This window comes from Andrena cerasifolii, chromosome 3 (assembly GCF_050908995.1).
Source record: "Andrena cerasifolii isolate SP2316 chromosome 3, iyAndCera1_principal, whole genome shotgun sequence".
NCBI classification, from domain to species: Eukaryota; Metazoa; Arthropoda; class Insecta; order Hymenoptera; family Andrenidae; genus Andrena; species Andrena cerasifolii.
Genome location: NC_135120.1, coordinates 19,291,654 through 19,307,866, shown reverse-complemented (window position 1 = coordinate 19,307,866; position 16,213 = coordinate 19,291,654). Strand labels below are relative to the sequence as shown.

At 39.3% G+C, this 16,213-nt stretch overlaps 6 protein-coding genes across 11 annotated transcripts; 3 read left to right on the top strand and 3 right to left on the bottom strand.

Annotated features, from left to right (window-relative positions):
• Nucleotides 1-36: 36 nt before the first annotated feature.
• LOC143367396 (WD repeat-containing protein on Y chromosome-like) lies at nt 37-1,218 on the bottom strand. Of its 2 annotated transcripts, none has more exons than XM_076809163.1 (4): nt 1,169-1,218; nt 498-591; nt 291-395; nt 37-234 (listed from the first exon to the last, which is right to left on the bottom strand). In XM_076809163.1, the coding sequence occupies exons 1-4, from the start codon at nt 1,216-1,218 to the stop codon at nt 37-39; spliced, it is 447 nt and encodes a 148-aa protein (XP_076665278.1). The 2 variants fall into 2 exon arrangements, with proteins under 2 accessions (XP_076665278.1, XP_076665280.1); XM_076809165.1 differs by lacking the exon at nt 1,169-1,218 and adding an exon at nt 662-802.
• On the top strand, nt 1,197-3,343 carry Bbs8 (tetratricopeptide repeat protein 8). The gene is made up of 8 exons (XM_076809159.1): nt 1,197-1,323; nt 1,393-1,585; nt 1,663-1,795; nt 1,866-2,010; nt 2,104-2,528; nt 2,596-2,767; nt 2,832-3,038; nt 3,104-3,343. The coding sequence occupies exons 1-8, from the start codon at nt 1,225-1,227 to the stop codon at nt 3,218-3,220; spliced, it is 1,491 nt and encodes a 496-aa protein (XP_076665274.1). The 5' UTR covers nt 1,197-1,224; the 3' UTR covers nt 3,221-3,343.
• A 203-nt stretch (nt 3,344-3,546) lies between these two features.
• LOC143367395 (protein YIPF6) lies at nt 3,547-6,437 on the bottom strand. The gene is made up of 8 exons (XM_076809162.1): nt 6,295-6,437; nt 5,775-5,825; nt 5,510-5,638; nt 5,330-5,408; nt 5,200-5,242; nt 4,990-5,121; nt 4,019-4,176; nt 3,547-3,947 (listed from the first exon to the last, which is right to left on the bottom strand). Exons 2-8 carry the CDS (start codon nt 5,802-5,804, stop codon nt 3,832-3,834), a joined length of 687 nt encoding a protein of 228 aa, XP_076665277.1. The 5' UTR covers nt 5,805-5,825; nt 6,295-6,437; the 3' UTR covers nt 3,547-3,831.
• LOC143367394 (coiled-coil domain-containing protein 134) lies at nt 6,361-7,844 on the top strand. Its single transcript, XM_076809161.1, has 3 exons — nt 6,361-6,511; nt 6,799-7,008; nt 7,089-7,844. The coding sequence occupies exons 1-3, from the start codon at nt 6,361-6,363 to the stop codon at nt 7,433-7,435; spliced, it is 708 nt and encodes a 235-aa protein (XP_076665276.1). The 3' UTR covers nt 7,436-7,844.
• Nucleotides 7,845-8,077: 233 nt separating this feature from the next.
• Cda4 (chitin deacetylase Cda4) lies at nt 8,078-13,884 on the top strand. Its single transcript, XM_076809160.1, has 9 exons — nt 8,078-8,361; nt 11,253-11,371; nt 11,450-11,561; nt 11,641-11,768; nt 11,845-12,050; nt 12,121-12,416; nt 12,498-12,744; nt 12,867-13,058; nt 13,144-13,884. The coding sequence occupies exons 1-9, from the start codon at nt 8,310-8,312 to the stop codon at nt 13,244-13,246; spliced, it is 1,455 nt and encodes a 484-aa protein (XP_076665275.1). The 5' UTR covers nt 8,078-8,309; the 3' UTR covers nt 13,247-13,884.
• Nd-b14.5b (NADH dehydrogenase (ubiquinone) B14.5 B subunit) lies at nt 11,447-15,767 on the bottom strand. 5 transcript variants are annotated; one of them, XM_076809167.1, is made up of 5 exons: nt 15,612-15,767; nt 15,219-15,457; nt 14,419-14,562; nt 13,941-13,990; nt 11,447-13,361 (listed from the first exon to the last, which is right to left on the bottom strand). In XM_076809167.1, the coding sequence occupies exons 2-4, from the start codon at nt 15,391-15,393 to the stop codon at nt 13,941-13,943; spliced, it is 369 nt and encodes a 122-aa protein (XP_076665282.1). In that variant the 5' UTR covers nt 15,394-15,457; nt 15,612-15,767; the 3' UTR covers nt 11,447-13,361. The 5 variants fall into 5 exon arrangements, with proteins under 5 accessions (XP_076665282.1, XP_076665283.1, XP_076665281.1 ...); XM_076809168.1 differs by having other exon boundaries at nt 11,447-13,147; XM_076809166.1 differs by lacking the exon at nt 11,447-13,361 and adding an exon at nt 13,457-13,663.
• Between the last annotated feature and the right edge of the window lie 446 nt (nt 15,768-16,213).

Here is a 16,213-nt window from a genome sequence, read left to right as displayed (position 1 = left end):
CAGTGGAAGTTATTAGTGCGTTAAATATATCTGTGTTTATACGGGCAGAACTTCAGGGCAATAGGTAATTTTGTGTATAGGTGTGCGATGGTGCGATTTGATAAGTTCAGGTATCCCTGTTATTGGAAGTTTCAGTATCTCCCATTGCAGGGCAGTGTCTTTCCGTTGAAACTCCACTAACAAATAGGAGATAAATTCGTTCCAAGTGATATTTCCATCTCTTTTCATGTTCATCTGTAAACAGTAAAGAATATGATACCAAGTAACGATTCCTGTTTCTACTTCCTTACTTTCTTAAACAAGATGTCAAATTCAGCCTTTGGCATTTTAATGTGCAGTATATTTTCGAAAGCATCGTATAACTGAGAGATGTTCATTTCTTCGTTCACTGAAATCTGTAAATTAATCGTTCAAAGTAATAAAGTCAAGTTAGTCTGCGTCGAGTTAACTATCGTGTAAGAATTAGTTGGTAAACTGTTGAATCTCTCTTAACGTACCAAAAAGGCTTCGTGGAGACGGATCAAGTATTCTTCTGGACATTGTTCTACTACAGTCTTCTTGTTGAAGAAATCGTTGAAAGCTTGTTGAACGCTAAAAAATAAATATGAATATACGTAATAAAAACTACGGTTCCATTCTGAATATGTGCTATTTCACCGACCTGGTGCCATTATTGTCCAGAATTTCCATTATTTGCGATGGTAAACTGTGGTATTAATTATAAAAGTAACATGAAATATAAGTAGAAATCTACCATAGTAGAATACTCTGACAATATTTCCGAAATTTTCTCATACAAAATAAGATCGATGAAGATTACACGATAGTGCTTTGTTATTTAAAACGGAAATTGATTATTATAAAAGATGGCTTTCTTGTTTCAAAGATTTGGTATGTATGTTTTTAATAGAAGAACCTCATATAACAAGGTTTACTTAAACCCCTGAAATGTTATCAATAACTTCTCAATTAATTTGTTTGTTTATTATTCTCTTGGAAAGAAAAAAAAATATTACAAAAATATTCATGGATTTAGCCTTGGTCTATACAGGCAGGGTTATAAGCAAAGTAATCAATACCTTCCTGCATGGGAAATTCGTTTATCTACTGGATACTTAGATGTATAGTATAGGCATGTACAATAGTACGAACTGTGAAAACATTTCACCTCTTACAATTCAATGAGCTTTCGCAATCGAATCCTGCCAAGCCTTTCATCCAATAATGGAGTTGTTTAAAGCTCTAAGTCTGTTCAGTAGAGGAAAGTATGAAGAATGTGCAACAATATGTTCAGATCTATTAAGAAAGAATCCATTAGATCAGGTATGAGCAACCTGCTCGTGGACTTATGTCGATATGTTCCTGACTAAAGCACAATATCCTTTGCTGCAGGCTGTTTGGGTGTTAAAAATGCGTGCCTTAACATTGCAAGTATACGTAGATGACATAGAAGGGGAAGAAGAAGGAATCGCTGAAAGTTTACTGGATAGTTACACGATATCCTCAATGCCTAGACCAGGAACATCGTTAAAAAACCCTGGTACTTCTCACGTAGGGCAATACCTACGACCTAAAACACAATCAGGTGCATTTCGTCTTCAAGAGAACAGCTACGAAATTGTAATACGAGTTCAAATCTAAAAAGCAGTTTGAATTTTAAAGGTAGGCCACTCACAGGAGTTGTACGACCAGCTACTCAATCAGCAATGTCTCAGTCGGTTGAGCAAACCTTACGAACACCCAGAACTGCTATGACCGCCAGGCCAATCACTGCAAGTTCTGGTCGCAGCGTGAGGTATACCCTTGATTTCACATCAAAGTTCATAGTTGGTTTTCTTCTATGTGTATGTATCTATAATTCATAGATTGGGTACAGCATCCATGTTGACAGAGCCTGGAGGACCTTTTATACAGCTGTCGCGTTTAAATATTTCTAAGTATGCTGGTCAGCCTAGTATTGCGAAGCCACTGTTTGAATATATATACTATCACGAACACGATGTGAGATATGTAAGTATGCGCGGAGTACGAAGCTACATCTCGTCCGACAATTTCATAGAAAAAGTTGTTAGATATTAAGTATCATGATACTGTATAATATAGGCACTAGATCTGGCAGTTCAAGCAACGCAGGTGTGTCAGTACAAAGACTGGTGGTGGAAAGTGCAGCTCGGTAAATGTTATTACAGTTTAGGATTAATCAGAGATGCGGAGCAGCAGTTTAAGTCAGCGCTGAAGGATTGCAAAGCTATTGAAACGATCTTAAGGCTGGTCAGAGTTTACATTAGGCTGGATCAACCATTAGCTGCTTTGGATGCGTGCAAAAGAGGTCTCGAGTATTTCCCTAACGATGTGAATATCCTCACTGAAATGGGACGTATATTCGATGGCCTCAATAATACAACCATGTCACTGAAATATTATAAAATCGTGGCGCAAGAGGATGCTTCGCAGACCGAGGCAATAGCCAGCATCGGGATGCATCACTTCTATAACGACCAACCAGAACTGGCTCTGCGCTACTACAGGTAAACACGAATCTAAGTATATTTTAGAGTAATCTGAAGCGCGAGATTTCCTTCTTTGCTTAAACAGACGATTGCTACAAATGGGCGTATACAATGTGGAACTGTTCAATAATCTTGGACTGTGCTGTTTCTATGCTCAACAATACGACCATGTTATATCCTGCTTCGAGAGAGCATTGAATCTTTCCACGGATGAAAATATAGCAGACGTGTGGTACAACATTTCTCACATCGCTCTTGTATGTATGTCATCCACAGCAATCGAGTTTCTCAATGAAATTTCTATTAAAAAAATGCTTTCAGACCGTGGGCGACAAGACAATGGCAGCGGAATGTTTAAAACTGGCTATCGTAAGCGACAACAGACATGCCTTAGCGTACAACAATCTAGGAGTCATACAAATCCGAAATGGGAATTTAACAGCAGCACGAACTTATTTCCATGCTGCTGCCAATATTGCTAATTTCATTTACGAACCTCACTTCAACAGCGCTTACTTAGCGTACGAGGTAGCACGTTACGTATAATGCATTCTATCTCTAATATCACACTGTTATCATCACCAATCTCGCAGGTGGGGGATCTTCAGACAAGCTACACCGCGGTAAAAAAATCTTTAAGCGCCTACTCTGGTCACTGTGATAGCAAGACTCTCTTCAAAAAATTAGAAAGATACTTTTCACATACGTAATCTTTCTGACGAAAAAGACAAGAACTTGTCCACATAATACAAAATCACTGATTTTATTTAATGTCCAATTGTAACTTTACAGATAACAGTATGTACACAATACACATGTGCAAAAAGTACAAATCGCGTGACTCTACCCTGTTTAACTTTGTTTTTACTGATGCAAATCGTTGCAACGATCGACAAATAAAATGAACATTTTAATAGGAATGTGAGTTTCTGGAAGTCAGTTGATAATAATCACTGCAACCCATTAAACTATGGAAATACGGAAGATTAAGCAAGTTTCTACGTCAACGAAACATATAAATATATAACAATGCGACAATAATTTACTTAAGTATTATTCATCATTTTACACCTTATATCGATACATTCTGTATATAGATCATTATAATTGACATACAAACTGGTGATTCGCTAAAGCGTACAGAGTAAATAATGTATGTTTTATCTAGAGAAAACTTAGCACGAAAGATACGCTTTGACTTCGAGAATTTCGAAGTGCCATTGCAAGCTACATTTTGCACGAGTTTCGAGTTCCCATTTACTTTGTGCACAGATACGGAACAATGTACAGTCTTGTTATTGTAAATGATTTATAGTTTATTTTACGTAGTGTGAGATATAACCAGCCAGGAAATTACAAAATAGAATAAAAATATTGGATATACCGCTAGAGCCTTCCTCCCTACGGGTTGACTATCGCCAAGAAATGCCATTGATGCTGAAATGGAATAGTTCTCATCAGTACACGAGGGTTCCAAGTCTATAATAGTGGAATAAAATTATACTAACCGTACGTTGCCCATGCGAATCCAATCATGGAGATAACGAACCTTAAACTAAATAAGAAAGTAGTCTGTTCTACTATCAATATGATTCTACATAAAATTAAAGCGATGGCAGTTGGCAGCAAACAGTATCCCAAGACGCAGATACTTTGGAAGAAGGATCTGCAACACATTGAATTATGTTAAGAATGTTCGTTACAGCACTGTGTATGTGTTTTCTCTTAAGAGGAGGTTCCGGTCTAAAAATCGATTTTTCTTTTTCATTTTTCGAATGTTCAACCTTTTAGGAATACGTGTTTAAAAGGGTTTTTTGAAATTCGTAAAATTCCTGGAGTTATAGGCATTTGAGTAACGGCAAATGCATGGGTAACACCCAGCCACTCGGCAATCATGTAAAACTTTAAACACGTTTTTCTCGAAACAGTGCACTCAAAATCGGTGGAAGCTGAATCTCCAAAAGTTATCCGATTCGACTGAAACTTTTTCTATTTTGAAGAATATACTTCTGGCTCGTGGATAGACCCGTAAAATTGGTTTTTAAGATGTTTGCATATTCCGCTAGCTACACCTTTTCTGCGTATTTTAAGCACAACCGGGCCCCGAAATTCTAAAAAATGAAGGAATTACAGTAAAAAATGTACGAGCCTGCACATGAGATTGGATAACGATGTCCAACTTTAAACGCGATTTCCCAGAAACTACGTTTTCCAAAACGGTGAACATAAAATCTCGAAAACCGCTAGAACGATTTGAATGAAAATTTACAGGGAGTTTACTCTCACATTTATATTTATAACTTTTTTTCCTTTAAATATATTTAAAATTCTCTTTTTGCACATTAAAGTCAACGAAATGACGCTTAAAAAGTAAAACAAAAATTATCTCTATATTCATTTATTACTTCAGAATGTGCGTTTGAAGGGCCTGATTTTGGTCGGTTGAGGGTAACCCACCCCCTTTACTAGAATTACTTACATGTTGCCACCCAACAATTTGGAATTCAATGTAACGACCATAGATCCAATCCATACGATTACAAAAACCTCTGCAAACTCTGGTCCCCCGTCATTTGAATTATCTGCTGTGTCAGAAGATCCTTGTAATATTCTGAAGCAATGAAATTTGTAACTGCAGTTACACAGACAGTACTTGAAAGAATTTCAATCTTAGAATCACTGAACTTACATAGCCATGAACGTACACAATACTAACGGTCCCCAAAGGTCCCCTGAAATTGAAAACAGTTTCTTTCTTTAGAAACTAACAGTACACACGAAATCACATGTAAAGTAAATTTCATAGCATATTCGCTTACATTCCTTCAGCAAACTTTTCTTCTCTTTGGGATATAAAACATGAAAAAACTTCTTGCCCACTGCTCGAACATCCCTGAGCTGCGAGAAACATTACCAATGTAGAACCAAGTATTTCAATCGAAACGAACCCAATTGCCATTCTCAGTTGATATGTTAGATACCATTTTATACAAACTTACAATCGTATCTCTGATTGGTTCGTCTAAAGTATTAAATTCAGGTTCTCCCAGGTTCGATTTCCGCTTAGCTCCTACTGTCATCTCACCCTCGACGTTTTGAGGATCAGCATACTCCATCGTGACTTTAAACTTGAAACAGAAACTTTGCGTTAAGATCGTCGAACGATCCCCAAAGAAAATTTAGCATACTTCCCCACGAGACTCGTAGCTGGAAAATGCACACCGAACTAAACATACAAGACCACTTGTAGAATTGCACACTTACATCAAGCTTTGTTTCATCGGCTGCTGCCATGTTTGTCGCCAGTGCTAGACTCTAATTACAAAGAGATTAGACATGTAACTTAGCTAATGGGCAGGGGTATATTGTCATATCAAGTCAGATCACTGCCATATGTACGTAGCATTAATAAAATCTTTCCCATTAAATGCATTCATGTCATAGCTTCAGTCGAACGCTACTGGTCCGCGCGCACCATAAGCTGCTGCAGCTTAACGCTACTCGCAAACGTCAATAAAAAAAGATCTAACAGCGCACGCGAGCGTCACGATTTACATGCTCGTAACTGTCGCATAATTACGAACTAATGCTAAGCGTTTTAATTATTTTCAAGCGAATCGTCGCGCAAGTTGACACATCCGATGTTATACGGGAATTGGTAGATGGCGGCAGTGTCGCGATTGAAAGTTGCGGCTTGACTTCGTCGATTAAATGCCACTCGAAACTGCGAGAATCTTTGGCGGAGGGATGTAAGGACATCTGATATTCAACGAGCATTTATTACCTTGGCGTACGATTGCTGTTTATCGGTGTGCTACTTTGTAATTCGAGGGCTTTTCGGTCCGGCGAGATGCCACGCGTATTCGTTTACATTGCAGTCGTGTCGGTGTTGACATGCACTGCGCATGCGCAACAGGTGAACACTTCGGCAACGGAAGACCGAATCAGCGAAGAGCCGCGAAAAAGTGGCCCGTCCGAAATTAAGGTCTACGAGGATTTGTGTATCCATTGCAGACGTAAGGTGCAGATACTTCTGCTAACGTGGCGTTGTCTAAAACAATACGAATAGAAATGTTAGAGGGGAATTTATTACCCTTGTTATCCTTTCCTAAAATTAGCTGCAGTTTCATTTCTGAAAATCTGAATGTCTATCAAAGTTGTTAAAAGCTAAACTTAATTGTACGATGTTTTATATGAGGTTTAAGAGCTGATGAAGCAGACGTAGCTTTATTATTTGAGTAGCTTTAATCGCAAACTGATGAATGCTCCTTAACTGTAATCTTCCTAGTTAGAAAATCGTTTAGTGTTCAACGCAAAGAGCACGCAGTAGCTGTGAGGCACCTCAAGAAGATAGACAACTACGAACGTTTATACAAAATGATAACGGTTCTCGGCGAAAAGATGATGGACGTGATCGAGGCGAGTAAATCGTTGATCGAGGCCGCGGGCTTTGATCCAGACGATAGATCCTTGCCACAGAACGTCACTGTTCAGAGCGGTAATCTTTTAAGAATCCCCTCGATGTTTTTAAAATCTTTTTAAATCCATGTTTTATTGCAATGTGTGTATATTTCGCAGCAATATCCACCGTGTTAGAAAACACAGCCTTGTTCGGCGACATTGTCCTCCACTTTCCTCACGTGGCCCATCGCATACTGAAATCACAACGCAAGTGGTATACAATGATTAACTGGACCATAGACTTCACAAATCGATCCAGCCACTTTTTGGACAAGGAAACGAACACTATGCTCGATTTGCTGGCTCAAGAGCTGAACATGAAGGAACGCGAGCCGGGATATTTCAATCCCTACTGGCGGCCTGTTGACCCTCGACAGAGAGACAAAGACGAGACGAAGACAAAGAAGGTGAAGAGGAAAGAGAAGCGCAAGAGGGGGCCCCAGATGACTAAGATCGAGTTGTGAAGCTTCTCACATATCCTACTTACACTTATCATTACCAAATAATCGTATCCATTTACTATTTTGTACTATTTTCAACCCATTCGTGTATATATACAAAACAATAATTTACTCGCATATTTTCCATTCGTCCCTTTCGCAAAGATCACGATCCCGCTGGCTCTGACTTTTGAATTTTCTTCGCGACATCCCTCAGAATAGTTCCAATTAATAAAAAAAATATCCGCGCAAAGTTTGAGCCCCTGGGCCCTTGAACACTTAAATAATTACTTAGAAGCGCGCAAAGTCGATTTTATTTAATTATCCTCAAAGTTATCGATTACATGAAAAAACATGTCAAATAAAAGTTGTAGATCCAGAGAAGGAGCATATTTTATGCTCTATTGCTTTTTCTCGTGCGACAAACGGTTTTCGAGGAAAATCCGAAAAACTGATAAAAGGTTACGCAGATTTTTTCTATTAATTGGAACTATTCTGAGGGGTGTCGCGGAGAAAATCGTGAATAAAAATTTACAGCAAGTGTAAATAACAGCCACCCTATTGGACACGGAACCGGTGGCCTGTCCTAACGCAAATAAAAGCGCAGATTTCTCGACGGCCGAGACGGTGGTAGAAAGTGGTCAGCCAATGAGCTAAGAACGGTTCCTACCGTCCGGTTCCCGACTCCTGTAGCCATGGCCAGAAGTCGAGGACCCTCCTCGAGCCAGTCACCAGTGCTGCGAGAGTAGGCTCGACCAGTGGCATCGCCGATGACAAGCCTCCCGGTGCAACATAAAAAAAATAACACGATCCATTCGTATTCGTAGTGCCGTGAAATAGTTCAAGGTAGACGCGGGGAAAAGGACTTCGGCCACGTTTCTCTCACGGCTGCTCGACGATGGCACCACGGAGGGGACTCTTGCTTCTTTGCGCCGTCTTGATCGTATCAGGTAGGACGACACGCCTGCAAATCGCTTCCAGATTAATTATCGGCTCCTGAATTTTCTGTATCGATCTTTACAAAGAAACTCGTTACCTCGCATCAGATCTCTATTCTAAGAATTTCAACCGAAGAGTTTTATTTCCATTTTAAATTTTTTAAACTGCAGTTTCTTTGTTGAATTAAGTGATCGATCGAATCGCCGCCACCGAGAGGGATAACGCAGGTGCTAAGCAAGAAGGAACGACCTTCTGCAACCATTCTCTTATGTACTCTAATTTGCAATTCGTTGTCTCGTGTAATTCCTGCAGAAAGGAAATCTTGTAACATTCCGAGCCACTTAAAGATTCCCAAGCCGAGAAGCTGTTCTAAAGTTCCTAAAGGAGATCTTAATCATCGATCGAGAGGATCTATTAAAATCCTTAAAATTCTCTCCGTATATAAATTGCCGTAAGCACGTACACGCGAGTATATTGACACAGATTCATAGAGAATCACTTCCACGACACTTGGAAAGTTCTCGCCGAGTGTCGTGAAAGAGGCCCCCCTCCCACCGCCCGTCTTGTAAATAAAGTTGACACGGATAAAAGCGAGATGTTGGGAGGAAGCAGCGCACCGACGCGCTGGAGCGTCGTTAAATTAGGTTCCCTGGCGGTTTCACCGGTGTTTACATAAGTTTTCGTCGCTTACACGTATATGGCAGCCGTCGCACGCTACACAGCGGGTCTGAATTCAGGGTAAAAGCGTGTGCGTGTATGGTACACGGCCGATGGAAATGTTGCACCTGAACGATTTACCACAACGTCATTGCCAGAGCGGTACCTTCACTTTCCACTTTGCCGCTAAACCGATCTTTTTGGCATTCATGTGCGCGAGCCTTGCTTTATTAACTCCATCGCGACTTTTCTTCCATCGCTATTGTCTCTATTAATTCGCTCGTAATGTACAGCTCGTGTATGCCATTTTATTATATACATATTCTTTTGTCGTTGCTATTCGTTATCTGTGTTACGGTGTAAGTTTATTACTTGTGTCACGCTAGACTATTATAAGATCGCAGGGAAGTATCTTCCTGAGATACTTACTTTCTCCTGGTAGCCCATCCACAGAAGAATTCAACACGTTTGAGTCGAATCACTCTCTACATCGAATTCACCGCTCATCCATTCTCCGATTTATATAACTATTCCGTAAAGCTTCACGATTTGTTAGTATATTAATATTCTCATCTTCAATGCATTAAAGGATTAAGAACTTTCTAATAGAATTAAGATTCTGGGTAATAGCCGTGTTACAGGTATAAAGGAATCCTGAAATAGAAATCGATAAGAGCAGGGATACAAGTGGGCACAAGAACATAATGAATGCACGATAAGTTTCTAAAATAAAAACCACACCTCGAAACGGTAGGGTTACGATTGCGTCAGAGCATGCCCTTTCGGCGCACGCACGGAATAAAAAGTAACCCTCGCAATAATGAATTCCCCTCGTGGTTACCAACAGCCAGTGTTTCGAGAACGTCGCGTCGCTTGTAATGACGGCGCATCGACTCGAAGGAGTCGAAGGACAAATAAAAGCCATGATACCGAAGATATATATGCTTTACAGTCTGCATAGCTCAGATTATTTTCTTATTTAGTAATCCGCAGTGAACCAACGTTCTACAGAAATTATTACATTCCCAACGCTTCTAAATAGTAAATATGTTAAGTTTGGTCCATTTAGTTACGAGAATGATTCATTCGTTCGTTAATTACAGAGGAAATATATTTTACACATATGCAGGGTAATGATCGATCGAGGAATTTCGTGATCTGCGAAATAATTGCCTCCATATCTCAATGTTGGCGCTGTGGTGCGAGTCAATGCTGATCCTTGATCTTGGCCCGAGTGATCTATACTCAACATATGGGTGGCATGTCCATCCTCGCCTTATAGCAAACTGTGGATATTTTTGTAGCAACGGCTGCTGATATCTACTGTTTGATTATATTTCGAAATGGCACTGTATCGATTTTATCCAACTATTATTTGCAGGGGAAGAATTGAAGATCGAGAATTTTATTTAAGAATGATCTTAATTTGCAAATAAAATAAATTTGCAAGCATACAAGTCGTTTGGGTTTCTTTGCGCCGTAAGGGGTATCGAACGTATCCGATCAGACGGGAATAAATAAACCAGAATGCTCGAATCTCTACGCTTACGTAGCTATAATGCGTCTCCTCTGGACGTTGGAATTCTTACTACCATGTTCCTCGCTTTCTCGACCGTCTTTCCTATGATACCCTTGGAATTTCTCTCAGACATTTTCTATAAGCATTTCCACCTTCCCGCGCGCACTGCGTTACTGTTTTATTTCACTTCGTATGAATGGAATTCTTTTCAGTTACCTCGACATCGAATTATGTATTTCGTTACGTAAAGAATTCAATAGAAGTTATTGAAATCGTTGGGATCTAATATATCTTTTATATACCCACGCAACATTTTCGTACGAGAAAGTTCCTTTAAGAGAACAATGCAAGAAATATGAATCTTTCAACTGTCCATTCACTCTTTTTCATAGAATTATTTAGAGATTGGGTTGCTTTAGAATAATCGAAAATTAATTCTACATACCGCAGTGTATTATATATAGCTGTGTTAGGAGGTAAAGGAAAGGATGCAATAAAAGTCGAACCTGAATAATCAAGTATTCGACGTCCACGTGTATAGATACACGAACACGTTAATGTATTTCGAGGAGAGCCTTACCTTGACCTTTTCCTCGAGAACCGTGTATCCTAATCTTCCAAGATGTCGATGGCCTCATGCATACTTTCTCATAGATAATTGTCTCTCCTTTTCTACAATGCCGTTAAAATGTCAGCGTCTAATTTATTGCGCGACCGATCTTGCAGTTTATGGACAAAAGAATGCTAAGAAAGACGACGAGAAGAAAGACGAGGAGTTCACGTGCCCCGAAGGTCAAGGCAATGGTAACTTTGCAGATCCAGCGACGTGTAGAAGGTTTTATCAGGTAATTAATTACCTTGCTTTCTATTTCACCTTAAAGATCGATTTGCAATTAAAAAGCTTCTCCGTTGAATCCGAACAGTGCGTCGATGGATACCCATATTTGAACAGGTGTCCGTCAGGATTGCACTTTGACGACATCAGTAAGTTCTGCACTTTCAAAAATGAGGCCCGCTGTGGACCCATTGCCACGAGTAAGTATTTCCTTTGGAAGTCACTGTCAACCATACTTTACTCCATTGACTGCGTTAATCTATAGTTCCTCAATCTCAGCCCCACCACCAGTGACCGAACCGCCAACTGACTTGGCAGAAAAGTGTGACACTGCGAATTGTCAGCTGCCGTACTGCTTCTGTTCCAGAGATGGCACAATAATCCCTGGTGGTATTCATCCAGAGGAGGTATATACCACTCTCCGATACATTTCCTAGAGAATTATCTTGGCTCCGCTCTATACATGCTTCCCTTTGATTACAGACACCCCAGATGATAATGATGACATTCGACGGGGCAATAAATCACAATAATTTCGATCATTACCAAAAGATATTTACCACCGACAGGCTGAATCCAAACAATTGTCCTTTGAAGGGCACTTTCTTCATCTCACACGAATACTGTAATTACAATATGGTTCAGAGTTTAGCGCACGATGGGCACGAGATTGCTACTGAAACTATATCGTGAGTATAAATGCCAACAGTCCGCGTAATTATTAAATGGAACGTTACGCTCTTAATCGACGATTATTAGATTGCAAAAGGGATTAGAAGATAAAGGATACGAGGAATGGGTTGGGGAAATGATTGGAATGCGAGAGATACTCAAGCATTTCAGTAACATCTCAACCAGCGAAGTTGTGGGTATGAGAGCTCCGTATCTGAAACCTGGACGGAATACTCAGTACAAAGTACTGGAAGACTTTGGATATATATATGACAGCAGCGTTGGAATCTCTCCATTAAAAGTACCAATCTGGCCCTACACTCTTGATTACAAGATCCCCCATGAATGTAAAGCGGGCACGTGCCCCACCAAATCATTCCCAGGTACGTGACAATTATATTTACAGATGTAAATGTAACTCGTACCAGATATTCTAAATCCAGTGGTGTTCCAATCGATTTCAGGCGTCTGGGAATTACCATTAAACGCGCATTACGTCGAGAGCTATGAAGGAGGACACTGCCCCTACTTGGATCAGTGCGTGCTTCACAATCACGATCCCGAAGAAGTCTTTGAGTGGTTGCAAGAAGATTTTAATCGATACTATGAACAAAACAGAGCACCATATATGATGCCATTCCACACAAACTGGTTCCAAATAAAGGAACTCGAACGAGGTTTATCGAAGTTCCTCGACTGGGCAGTGACATTGTAAGCGGAAACTAAGTCCCACCTTTGTTATGCCTCTTCGCCATGTTATAGACTAAAGAAACAGAATTATTAAGACAACGTAAATAATTCAGGAAGTGAATAAATGTGTCGCGTAATTGCAGGCCAGACGTGTACTTTGTAACCGCCACTCAAGCGCTTACATGGATTACTGATCCGAAGCCAGTTAAATCTTTGAATAATTTTGAAGGATGGTCGTGTAAGAAGAAAGAGAATCTTCCGGGCCCGCCGTGTAATAATCCAAATAAATGCGCTCTGGATTTCAAAACCCAAGAATCTAATTTCACTACAACTAGGTGAACGATCGTTGCTATGGAGAAGTTTCCCGTCTAACTGTATTTCGTAGCTTGAGATTGGTAATAATTACAAATATGTTCGCAGGTATCTAGAAGCATGCAGGGAATGCCCTAATAAATATCCCTGGCTAGGAGATTCGAAAGGAACCGGGCTCTACAACGACAATTACAATCCCGAGAAGAAATAGAAACTTTTATAAGTGAGCTAGAACGATAATTAGGAAGAGTAACCGTCTCTCATTTATTCTTGCCCGAATGAATAATACGTATACAGAATCGGAGAATTTTCCATCCAATCGCACGCTGGAATACAAACAGAGACAGACAGAAATTGAAATCATCAAAGAATTGTTAAAACAGCGTGGAATAAAAAATTAAAATTTTGTAAGCTTCATGGATATTAATAAAAGTAAGATATATTTATATAATAAAATATGCTTACGTCACGGATCAAAAGCTTCTAAACTACTGAAATTTTCTATGAATTTTGTTCTGTTTTGAACTTCGTGTAATGCTAGCTCCGTTATATATAATTTTACATATTATTCCTGTGTATAGAGAATTTGTTGTTTCTGTTTTACAAATGTATATCCCACCATTTAACTCTAAACCACGAAATGAAAATCATTGTACTCTCAGGTATAACAAATTTAGATAAAAATGTGTTGCATATTCAAAGTAAGTAAGTATTGTACATACATACTCGTACACACGATCGTTGTATTATACATACTAATAAAAGCTGTACAACACACCCTTAACGTAGGATTACGATATAAGAGTACGGCGTATTCTTATAAGATGTAATAATATTCTATGTATTTTATTTAGGTATTCACTATTACAATCAATCATTTCATTTTAAAAAGGTATTATAATTACCTAACGTACCGGAGTCCATGGTAACAATAGATCTGCATACTTTTTATTCCCTGAAACGTAAGAAATATTAAATGCAACAAATTCTCTGCGTGCGAGTTGATACACTCCTCACATTAATTAAAGGATCACCTCTAGGAACCCGAAAAATAGGGGCAAGTTCACATGGTCATAACTCCGGCAAAAATAGAACTTGCCCCTATTTTTCGGGTTCCTAGAGGTGATCCTTTAATTAATGTGAGGAGTATAGTAATAGAAACTCTGCGTCTACGAGATGTTATTACGAGAAACTCTACTGCCGACGCGACAACATCAATGAATACGAAGATAATGAACGGGAAGCAGACGATGGAAGCCAACGCGAGCAAAGAACTCCTGTGCCATTCTGAAGACCATCTTCTCGTCGACGCACAGTACAAAATATCAACTTAAGACGTTCATAATCAACTACGTAATGGTACCACAAAATTGTCTGACTTACTTGGTTCTGGGAAGCGTTGCGGATGTTTCTTAATATAGTCTAACAGTATCGCGTCTCGTTTGGCATAATATTGATCAGTCGTTACTGTTAGAATTCTGCCAAGAACTACACCCACTATGCCAAATGCAATGTGATATTGGAGACCTAAGGAAAGTGGCAAATACATAGACTTTAATCATTAATGCACACATGCGCACAAATTCTGGAGTAACAAGGGATTAAAAATTGTGGGCATAATTAACACGCAGTGTACAGTATTTCCATAGAAATTTAACACTTTAACCCTTCGTGGTCACACCTCCTTATAATCACAAGTTGGTCACACGGGGTTCACTGTACCCCAGCGTCATTTTTTGAGTTACCATTTTTGTATTTTTGAATCTTTTAACTTTTCAGTGATAATTGTAGGTTCGTAATACTTATACAATCATGGTCTAATAGTCTTTTTCGAAAAATGTAAATTTTGATATGATAAAATTTGTAGTTGAAAATGAGCGATTTTCCACGGTTGTGGGAAAAAAGCGATTTTTTAATTTTTTTTCTTGCGATAAATCCCCTTTGGAAGTCGCAAAGACACGACATTTTAACTCGAAAATTATTTTTGGGGGACAATACACCCCGTGTGACCACGAAGCGTTAAATCGCAATGTAATTAAGATCACGCATTCAAGATAATTTACGGCAGCATTAAAAATTCATTTTCTACAGTCGGAAACTCTCAGGTGCAGATTATGTAACAGAGCAACTACGGGCAGGTTAGAATTACATATTTCAGGGTACTTCTCATTCAATCAACTTACCAGCATTAAAGGGTCTATTTAACATATAATTCCTTATCCATGGTGACGTTGAACCGATGAGGCCACCAAGTATCTCTCCAGTATACTTGTTATAAAAGCGCCGTTCATAATGGTAATTCTTGCCCTCGAAAATATCAATTGCCCACTGAGCAGGATTCTCCCCTACTTCCCCCATATCTTCACTTTACGGCACGCGATAGAATAGAGAAGCTGTGTTCGCTGGGTTTAAAGAGAAAATTCTGTCGAGAAAGTTTCCGCTACAATTAATTAACAGTAACAAAACAACTGGGGTTTCGTTGGGCTGCTCAAAGATACTTCTCCGGATCGTGTACTCTTGTACTACTTACGATACTTGTATATAGGCATGAACCATTAGAAGCGTTATATACGCACCTGTCGTGTCAATTTTTTAAGTCAATGTTCCTTAACAATGTATCATTAATCGTTTAACTGTCACGCCGGAATCCAAAAATCGTCTCCAGGCTTGCACGGACTTTCATGCGTAAGTGCGAACTAAAGCGCTCCGTTCGATTTATGTAATGGCATACGAATTTGTTTGTTTGTTTGTTCGTTGATTTACTTATTTGCAACTTGGGAATCTGGGCCTATTCTGGAGTTACTGTAAATCATTGTGCTACCGCTTCTAGTAATAAAATTCTTTATTTATCGCTTTAAAATGAGTTTCAAATATTTGGCGGGACGTAGCGGTGGAGTGGGAACTAAACTGGACGTTAAAACGCGCCCAGGGTGCCAGGCTTGAGAAATTAGGGCAATTGTCCTATCCTGACATCGACGTGCTTTTACGTCCGTAATATCTATGATGTAAATAAAATAATTAAATAATAAAACTAATTCGTATATTTTTGCACCTGACCTCCTTTCGAACATTAATGAATAATCGATTTCCTACAATTATTTTCTGCACTTTTAGAACCGCATCTCAAAATACAGGCCCTTGACTACAGCTGTAAATAATTCGAATACGAATGGTTTCT

Coding starts and splice junctions, on each gene's coding strand:
- Cda4 (XM_076809160.1), top strand. CDS start 8,310: ATGGCACCACGGAGGGGACTCTTGCTTCTTTGCGCCGTCTTGATCGTA. Junction 8,362..11,252: donor CGCCGTCTTGATCGTATCAG/GTAGGACGACAC, acceptor CCGATCTTGCAG/TTTATGGACAAAAGAATGCT. Junction 11,769..11,844: donor GTGGTATTCATCCAGAGGAG/GTATATACCACT, acceptor CTTTGATTACAG/ACACCCCAGATGATAATGAT.
- LOC143367396 (XM_076809163.1), bottom strand. CDS start 1,218: ATGAAAGGCTTGGCAGGATTCGATTGCGAAAGCTCATTGAATTGTAAG. Junction 396..497: donor GTCTCCACGAAGCCTTTTTG/GTACGTTAAGAG, acceptor ATTAATTTACAG/ATTTCAGTGAACGAAGAAAT. Junction 235..290: donor TTGACATCTTGTTTAAGAAA/GTAAGGAAGTAG, acceptor TACTGTTTACAG/ATGAACATGAAAAGAGATGG.
- Bbs8 (XM_076809159.1), top strand. CDS start 1,225: ATGGAGTTGTTTAAAGCTCTAAGTCTGTTCAGTAGAGGAAAGTATGAA. Junction 1,324..1,392: donor GAAAGAATCCATTAGATCAG/GTATGAGCAACC, acceptor CCTTTGCTGCAG/GCTGTTTGGGTGTTAAAAAT. Junction 2,529..2,595: donor CTGGCTCTGCGCTACTACAG/GTAAACACGAAT, acceptor TTGCTTAAACAG/ACGATTGCTACAAATGGGCG.
- LOC143367395 (XM_076809162.1), bottom strand. CDS start 5,804: ATGGCAGCAGCCGATGAAACAAAGCTTGAT. Junction 5,243..5,329: donor GAAAAGTTTGCTGAAGGAAT/GTAAGCGAATAT, acceptor TTTCAATTTCAG/GGGACCTTTGGGGACCGTTA. Junction 3,948..4,018: donor ATTCGCATGGGCAACGTACG/GTTAGTATAATT, acceptor ATTCCATTTCAG/CATCAATGGCATTTCTTGGC.
- Nd-b14.5b (XM_076809167.1), bottom strand. CDS start 15,393: ATGGGGGAAGTAGGGGAGAATCCTGCTCAGTGGGCAATTGATATTTTC. Junction 14,563..15,218: donor AAATAGACCCTTTAATGCTG/GTAAGTTGATTG, acceptor CACTTTCCTTAG/GTCTCCAATATCACATTGCA. Junction 13,991..14,418: donor GCAACGCTTCCCAGAACCAA/GTAAGTCAGACA, acceptor CTTACGTTTCAG/GGAATAAAAAGTATGCAGAT.
- LOC143367394 (XM_076809161.1), top strand. CDS start 6,361: ATGCCACGCGTATTCGTTTACATTGCAGTCGTGTCGGTGTTGACATGC. Junction 6,512..6,798: donor TAAGGTCTACGAGGATTTGT/GTATCCATTGCA, acceptor TAATCTTCCTAG/TTAGAAAATCGTTTAGTGTT. Junction 7,009..7,088: donor GAACGTCACTGTTCAGAGCG/GTAATCTTTTAA, acceptor TATATTTCGCAG/CAATATCCACCGTGTTAGAA.